Source organism: Mus caroli, chromosome X, assembly GCF_900094665.2.
Source record: "Mus caroli chromosome X, CAROLI_EIJ_v1.1, whole genome shotgun sequence".
Taxonomy (NCBI): Eukaryota; Metazoa; Chordata; class Mammalia; order Rodentia; family Muridae; genus Mus; species Mus caroli.
In genome coordinates, this window is record NC_034589.1 from 69,314,418 (window position 1) to 69,321,953 (window position 7,536).

Genomic DNA, 7,536 nt, shown 5'->3' on the forward strand with positions numbered 1-7,536 from the left:
AGAAAAAGCAGCAACAGCAGCAGCCCGGGGAGCGCAGCAGCCACCACAACCTGCTTGGGGCTCTTGCACTTATACCCTCTCAAGAGTCGTCAGAGTAACAAACATATACTATATATACTATCTTCAAAAATCATGCCCCTCCTACAGCACAAGACAATTATAGTTAGTAGCTGTGGGCAATTCTTTTTTTTTTTAAAGATTTATTTATTTATTATATCTAAGTACACTGTAGCTGTCTTCAGACACGCCAGAAGAGGGCGTCAGAGCTCATTTTGGATGGTTGTGAGCCACCATGTGGTTGCTGGGATTTGAACTCAGGACCTTCTGGAGAGCAGTCAGTGCTCTTAACCGCTGAGCCATCTCTCCAGCCCACTGTGGGCAATTCTAAGCAGCCCCCTATCCTATACCTGGGATTAAAGCAAAACCATATAGGTTGATATCCGCAAAGGGGATAACATTTGAAGTGTAAATAAATAAAATGTCCAATAAAAAAAAACCCAAACCATATTTACATAACATAACTGGGGTTTTAAAGAAAGGAAAATTCTCACTACAAGGGGGCAGGCCCAGCTGACCATTTCTCCTCTCTTGTCAGGCTGACAGCCCAGGCACTCTGCTCAAAACCCCACCCACTCCCATAAGGAAAGGGGGACAATGCCTTCAGCAGAGCTCCCTGAAGCAGTGGGGTCACAGCGTTTATATTTCACCAGGATCCTTAGGGTCCTACCTGTGCCTAGGGACACATTTGGAACAGTTTATTAAGACCCTGTTCTCTGAAAGCCTGGCCATTATGTTCCATGTGGCTCCATGTCTACTGGAGACCCAGATGGGAAAATTAGAGTAAGAGGGAACAACTGATGAGCCAGGATGGGTATATGAACCCAGTGCCAGCTAGCACCTGTAAATAGGTCAAGACCATGCCTATTTACAGAGAGGCCCATGAAGGAATCCCATGGCAAAGGCTCCAAGCAAAATGTGAGAGGGCAATCCAAACCCCTGACCCTGGTTCTGAGACCATCCCAGACAGGAGAAGCCTGGGTACTTGCTGTCACCCTATTCTCTACCTTCTAATCAAAGTATGGGAAAAGTAGTTCATATCTACCTGGAAGACAAAACAACACTGTGTGTGTGCGTGCGTGTGAGTGTACTGATCCTGGCTGTATCTCAAAGAGCTGAAGGACACTCTGCCCTGTACACTGGCTGAAAGTATATCTCATGTAGTACAAACATCCTCATACAGGGAAGGCCTGGTAGACTGTGCTCCTGGGGATCAAGACTTACAAAGCAGGGCCATACAGGCGTGGTGGTACACGCCTTTAATCCCAGCACTCGGGAGGCAGAGGCAGGCAGATTTCTGAGTTCCAGGCCAGCCTGGTCTACAGAGTGAGTTCCAGGATAGCCAGGACTACACAGAGAAACCCTTTTCTCAAAAAACAAACAAACAAACAAAAAGAATGAAGAAAAACGTGGTACATTTGCAAAGTGGAGAAACCCTGTCTGGAAAAAAAAAAAAGATAAGAAAAGGTGGTCAAAATATATAGACTATTCTCATTTATCTCTCTCCAGCTAAAGAAACAGCCACCTCCACAACTGCACAAATACCAATCAGGTCGAGAGGACTGGCAGGACAGAATTGTTTTCAGGGGATAGATATCAATTTGTGAAGCCTCCAGAAACTGGATAAGTGTCACAGGGAAGCTATTTGGCAGAAGCAATCTAGTAGCTCTGGTTTGTGGCTGGGAATCTTAAATGTGTTGGAACAAGCTGGGCCCATGTAACCAGGGAGCGGCACCATGGGAAATGGTGGGAGGGAAGGCTCTTGGTCCCTATACTTATTGAAAAGCTAGTGGCTTTCTCTACAGTGCTGTCCCTATCGTGTCTCCCTAAGTGACACAAGAGGCACAAATTCATAGAGTCTGAGTGACTGATGATGCTCAGACACGTGCTCCTAGATCAGAACAAGGTTCCCGTTCTTGTGCCTCCCTAGATTGTAACCTTATATGGGAGAGTAGTTAGTGGTTAGCTGCCAATACTTCTAGACACACCCAGATGTACATTTTGAATTCTTCATAGTGAAAAGAAGAGGTGTGCTACACCTAGTTTTTCTCTTGGAATCTGGGGCAAAGGAACTCCGACTCTCCTACTAGGGCGTGGCCCACGGCACTGCGACCCTCCTCGGGCTAGTAGGAAGTAATGGTATCGCCATCGTCTTTGCCCAGTCTCCAATCTCCCTAAGAACACGTCTTTTGCCGGGCAGTGGTGGCGCATGCCTGTAATCCCAGCACTTGGGAGGCAGAGGCAGGTGGATTTCTGAGTTCGAGGCCAGCCAGAGTGAGTTCCAGGACAGCCAGGGCTATACAGAGAAACCCTGTCTCGAAAAAAAAAAAAAAAAAAAAAACCCACGTCTTTTCCCGAGTGGGGCGGGCCAAACTAGCGAGGAGGACAGAGAGCGCCTAACGGAGACTTTTTTTCTCTCTAAGGGAGATTTTAATTGGTCTCCTGAAAGCAATCAAGCACCTATCATGGTGCTCTTTGTTGGCTCTTAGCCGTCAGCTTTGTGGGTGGGTCTCCAACCTCCTGGGTGACAAAGGAACTTCGGAGTTCCTACCATGGAGCGTTCGCGCCATTTCCTGTAGCCTTGAGGAAGGCCTGAAACAGGACTCTAGAGCCCTGTAAGCAAAGGAACACCTCCGTGACGGTCCAGTTCCACTGAGAAAGACTTCTCTTTTCAAGTCTTAGAATATTGGAAATCATTCGTAATAGCAAAACCAGTCAATGGCTCTCCGCCCAATATGGCCAGGCGGAAGCTGGTTTCTCTTGGCTATGTGTCGAAACCCCATTCGCCAGCATGCGGTTCCCTATTCCGGTATCCAGTCACCAATAAGCTCTGTGCTTGTTTCGGTCCCGCCTGGTACACATGCGCAGAGCAGCGCCGCATCTATGATCTTAGCGTCTGATAGAGCGTCGACACCACCCCCTGGCTGTGACTCTATGGTTCTTACAGTGGAAGATAGGCCGCCTATATAAGGCATGCGCAGGCGTGGGAGCGTCTCTTTTCCTCTGGCGCGGTGAGTGTGCTCGGTCTCCTGGTTTTTTTACGACGGTCTCGTAGTTTTTCTTTGGGATTTTTCTTACACTTATTCTGTGTCTGTATTCTTACTTTGACTGTTTCATTACAGCCACCGACGATCCTATTGTCATCATGGGCCGCCGCCCCGCCCGGTGGTGAGTGCTGAACCCATGCAATTTTCCTACTGTGAAAACTGAGGAAAAAAGGCATTTCTTTCGATAGACATTTCTTTTGTGGGTGGACTCTCCGCCACGCAGCGACCCTGAAGTAAAGACAGACTCCGGGTTTTTAATACTTTACTGGGGCCTTTATTTTGAGGCTGTGGGTGGCGTTACCCAAGACCAAAGCGCTTGTGTAGAACTAGCATGTCCGTGTACACCTAATCCTCTTGTGTCGCAAATGAGCCTTTTTACAACACCTACCAGGCCTTCTTGGTCACTTTTGTGTCCGTCTTTATTTTCAGCCCTGAGCTTTGTGGTTTTTAACAGGACACCAAGGGCTGACCAGTCCGTAGGCGCCGCCTAGACGCGTGTCCTGAAGAGGACGCCATATTCTCTTAACGTGGCTAAGGCGGGTCTTCTGTCACATGCTATGAAAATTGTGATATCTCACCCTACTCTGGTTAGAGGGTGATGCTGGTGCATGATTCTTTTTCTGTTTTATAATTTGTGTAATTGTTTAACAACAAGTTGCCTTAGAATCAGTTACCCTGAATGGAAACTGAATTCAGAGCTGGTCTAGTCCTGTTGTCACCGTTTATCACAAGTGAATTTCTTTCCTCCTTCAGTTACCGGTATTGTAAGAACAAGCCATACCCAAAGTCTCGTTTCTGCCGTGGTGTCCCTGGTAAGTAGTGACAAACTTTGAACTGGATCGGTGTTTGTCTATTACCCACTTCTTGGGAACTTTAAACCACGTGTTTTTCAGATGCTAAGATCCGAATCTTTGATTTGGGACGGAAGAAAGCAAAAGTTGATGAATTCCCACTTTGTGGCCATATGGTGTCAGATGAATATGAGCAACTCTCTTCTGAAGGTGAGACAGCCCCCTTTTATTAATTGGCTTTTTTTCGAGACAGGGTTTCTCTGTATAGACCAGGCTGGCCTCGAACTCAGAAATCTGCCTGCCTCTGCCTCCTAAGTGTTGGGATTAAAGGCATGCTCCACCACGCCCGGTGTGTTAATTGGCATTTCTTGTGCACTCTTTCCGTGGTTATATATTGTAATTTATTCAATGACCTGGCACCCTGTTTCACTGCTGTTTCCCCATTCAGCACTGGAGGCTGCCCGTATTTGTGCCAACAAATACATGGTAAAGAGTTGTGGCAAGGATGGCTTTCATATCCGAGTGAGGCTCCACCCTTTCCATGTCATCCGTATCAACAAGATGTTGTCCTGTGCTGGGGCTGACAGGTAAGCTGGTGTTTTATTTGGTTTTGAGACAGGGTTTCTCTGTAGCCCTGGCTGTCTGGGAACTTAATGGAGACCGGGCTGATCTCTGAGATCTGCCTGCCTCTGCCTCCCAAGTGATTAAAAACCACCACTGCCCAGCAGTATTTTAGGGTTTTCTTTTATTTTTGTGCAGCTAATTAAGCCGACCAAGTCCCCTTTTCCCATGGGGACTTTGGTGTGCAATGGTTGCAAACAGCAGCTCCTTGGTGTGGTGTATGTAGCCTATTATCTATATGGGTTGCCTCAAGGGACCTTGGAAACAATTTTCTGCCAGTTGGTAATCAAGCCTCTGATCACAATGCTGTCCCTGATCTAGGCTCCAGACAGGGATGCGTGGTGCCTTTGGGAAGCCCCAGGGCACAGTGGCCAGGGTTCACATTGGCCAGGTCATCATGTCCATCCGAACCAAGTTGCAGAATAAGGAACATGTGATTGAGGCTCTGCGAAGAGCCAAGTTCAAGTTCCCTGGCCGCCAGAAGGTAGGTAGTGGTATTTAAGTTCTTCTGTTTTCTTGCTCTGGTCCTCCTTGCTGAGTTTATTTTCTATTTCCTTCTAGATCCACATCTCAAAGAAGTGGGGCTTCACCAAGTTTAATGCAGATGAATTTGAAGACATGGTTGCTGAGAAGCGGCTCATTCCTGATGGCTGTGGTGTCAAATATATCCCCAACCGTGGTCCTCTGGACAAGTGGAGAGCCCTGCATTCCTGAAGGCTTCAATAGTTCTCTCCTATACCCTACCAAATTGTGTTCAGTAATAAATCTTGCATCAAGTTCACTTATGTTTTTGTTTCTGATTCTTAAATACCATGAGGTTTTAAGTTTGGTCAATTGGGACAGCTTATTGAATTAAGCACACATGCAAAAGGTTAAAATGGTGGTTTATTGAATATTTTAAACCTGACATCACTGGCAGAGCCATGTAGTATAGTGTATGGAGAAGCAGTTTTTTTTCCAGTATGAGCTCATTTGTATCAGTTGCAGAAATCTTAGGTATGATCTGAGCCCATTCCTACTGGAGTCTCCTTTGGCTTTGTTCCTCAGGTGAAGTCCTGTCTACCCAACAGGATTCAAGCCCAAGGCACTTGTTGCTGAGTTAATACTCCCAGCCCTAGCTTTCTCAGAATAGCAAGCAGCAGAAACCCTATATAAAAAGCTGTCATTGGCTTTCAGGTTTTTGTGAGACTACCAGTGTCCTGGTCAAGTCAATGGCTGTCTAGTCCAGCTGAGATGGCAGGAGTGACAGCAGTAGAGTGGCTAAGTAGTGGGATGGGATACTCTGAGTGGCCTGGCTCAGTTCCATTTCCACAGGATAATGGTCACTGATGCGGAGAGCCTGAGGAGAGAACAAAATGAAGTGTCAGTAACTGGCTCACCTCCACAATTCTGCCCTCGGCCATTTTGCCCACCCAGCTTCTCTACCTCTTCCTCAGTCAGCTGAAACCTCTTGGGAAAGTCAAAGGTAGCTGCAGCCTTCAGCAGCATTTGGCAGCCCTGTCCATGCACCACAATTCGGTCATAGGTACAGTTAGTACTGGCCCGCACTGTAGTGTCCTCCCCATCAGGAATCACCCAGTGGAAGCCTGCCTTAGTCCGGAGTAGCAGACTGTTTAGACGTTTTTTTGTCAGCGATGCGCAGTCTGCATTGAAGTCTCCAAGCAGAATCACATTCTAAAGATGACAGAAAGCCACTGAGTCTTGCCAAAAGGCATTTGCACCATCCCCTCTGCCATGGAATCTATCACCCCTACCTCATTCTGCCAGCGCTGGTAGACATCCAGAAACACATCATATAGGGCATTCAGCTCCTTCTCTACATCCTTGGGAGTGGTGTGGAGAGGAACCAGCACCACACTTGGAAGAACTGCAAAGTCCAGGAAGCTGAGGCTGCCACAGCTGCCAGGCCTTCTACATATCCACCTCTGCCTTCCCCCAGAAACCAACCCACAGGAAAACCAACCACATCCCCCTCCCATTTCCTTGTACCAGGCCCAGATTTTTTACCCCTCTTACTTTTGCTAGGGAGAGTGAAATGGGCCACAAACGGTTCTCGGGCAAAAATGTCATCTGTGTCATTGTACTGGTAGAAATTTAGGACCTGTGTCTTGTCAGACCTGGGAAGACCAAGAGGTAGGAAGTAGTGGCCCCACATCTTATATAAAAAGAGAGTTACTGCTCAAAGAGGAAGACGCCTGGCTCCTTGTTCTGCCACTTTCATGTGGGCACAGCCATTTTTTTTTCTAGAACTTAGGGTTTTTTCTTATTCCTTCTATTTTTTTTTTAAGAAAAGTTCTATTATGTAGCCCTGTCTGGATCTCTCTCTCTCTCTCTCTCTCTCTCATATCTCTGATAGGGTTTCTTTTTGTGGACCCCTGGCTGTCCTGGAACTTGCTCTGTAACTATGCTGACTTCAAACTCACAGAGATCCATCTGTCTGCCTCTGAGTGCTGGGATTAAAGGCATGGGATACCACTCCTGGCTTGGAGTTTTTCATTTATCACTGGGGATAAATTTGCACTTTGCCACTGAGTTATGCCTCCAGCTCTCTGGAACCGTTTTGGTTGTTGTTTTTTAATTTAAGATCTTTGTTTTATTCTTCTCTCATACATTACATTCTGACCTCAGTTTCTCGCCCCCCACCAGATCCACTCCTCCTCCATTTCCCTTCACAAACAAACAAAAAGAACAGGCCTCCCAGGAATATCAACCAAACACGGTATAACAATTTACAACTAGGCACAAACCCTCATATCAAGGCTGACTAGTCAACCCAGTTGTAGGAAAGGGGCAAAAGGAATTAGGAGCCCCACAGCTGCACAACCATGAACATAGTGATTATCAGTCTTCAGTCTCTGTGATTCTCTATGAGCCCTGCTTAGTTAATTTGGCTGTCTTGTGTTTTGGTTTTTGCTTTACTTTTAATTAATTAATTAATTAATTAATTTTGGTTTTTTTGAGACAGGGTTTTTCTGTGTAGCCCTGGCTGTCCTGGAACTCACTCTGTAGACCAGGCTGGC

The 7,536-nt window shown here is 46.6% G+C and overlaps 2 protein-coding genes and 1 non-coding gene across 3 annotated transcripts in view; 2 read left to right on the plus strand and 1 right to left on the minus strand.

Moving 5' to 3' along the window:
• Positions 1-3,121: 3,121 nt before the first annotated feature.
• Rpl10 (ribosomal protein L10) lies at positions 3,122-5,297 on the plus strand. Its single transcript, XM_021152928.2, has 6 exons — positions 3,122-3,225; positions 3,858-3,916; positions 3,998-4,105; positions 4,344-4,482; positions 4,838-5,000; positions 5,078-5,297. The coding sequence occupies exons 1-6, from the start codon at positions 3,203-3,205 to the stop codon at positions 5,228-5,230; spliced, it is 645 nt and encodes a 214-aa protein (XP_021008587.1). The 5' UTR covers positions 3,122-3,202; the 3' UTR covers positions 5,231-5,297.
• On the plus strand, positions 4,649-4,786 carry LOC115030152. Its single transcript, XR_003835777.1, has one exon. It is a non-coding gene; the product is annotated as a small nucleolar RNA SNORA70 (small nucleolar RNA).
• An 85-nt stretch (positions 5,298-5,382) lies between the features above and the next one.
• Positions 5,383-7,536, minus strand: part of Dnase1l1 (deoxyribonuclease 1 like 1) — an 11,541-nt gene continuing 9,387 nt past the window's right edge. Inside the window, exons 5-8 of the mRNA XM_021153043.1 lie at positions 6,533-6,633; positions 6,271-6,383; positions 5,942-6,190; positions 5,383-5,855 (exon numbers count right to left, since the gene is read on the minus strand). Of these exons, the coding sequence (XP_021008702.1) occupies positions 5,736-5,855; positions 5,942-6,190; positions 6,271-6,383; positions 6,533-6,633 (583 nt within the window). The 3' untranslated portion in view covers positions 5,383-5,735. The remainder of the gene's footprint in view (positions 5,856-5,941; positions 6,191-6,270; positions 6,384-6,532; positions 6,634-7,536) is intronic.

Coding starts and splice junctions, on each gene's coding strand:
- Rpl10 (XM_021152928.2), top strand. CDS start 3,203: ATGGGCCGCCGCCCCGCCCGGTG. Junction 3,226..3,857: donor GGCCGCCGCCCCGCCCGGTG/GTGAGTGCTGAA, acceptor TTCCTCCTTCAG/TTACCGGTATTGTAAGAACA. Junction 5,001..5,077: donor AGTTCCCTGGCCGCCAGAAG/GTAGGTAGTGGT, acceptor ATTTCCTTCTAG/ATCCACATCTCAAAGAAGTG.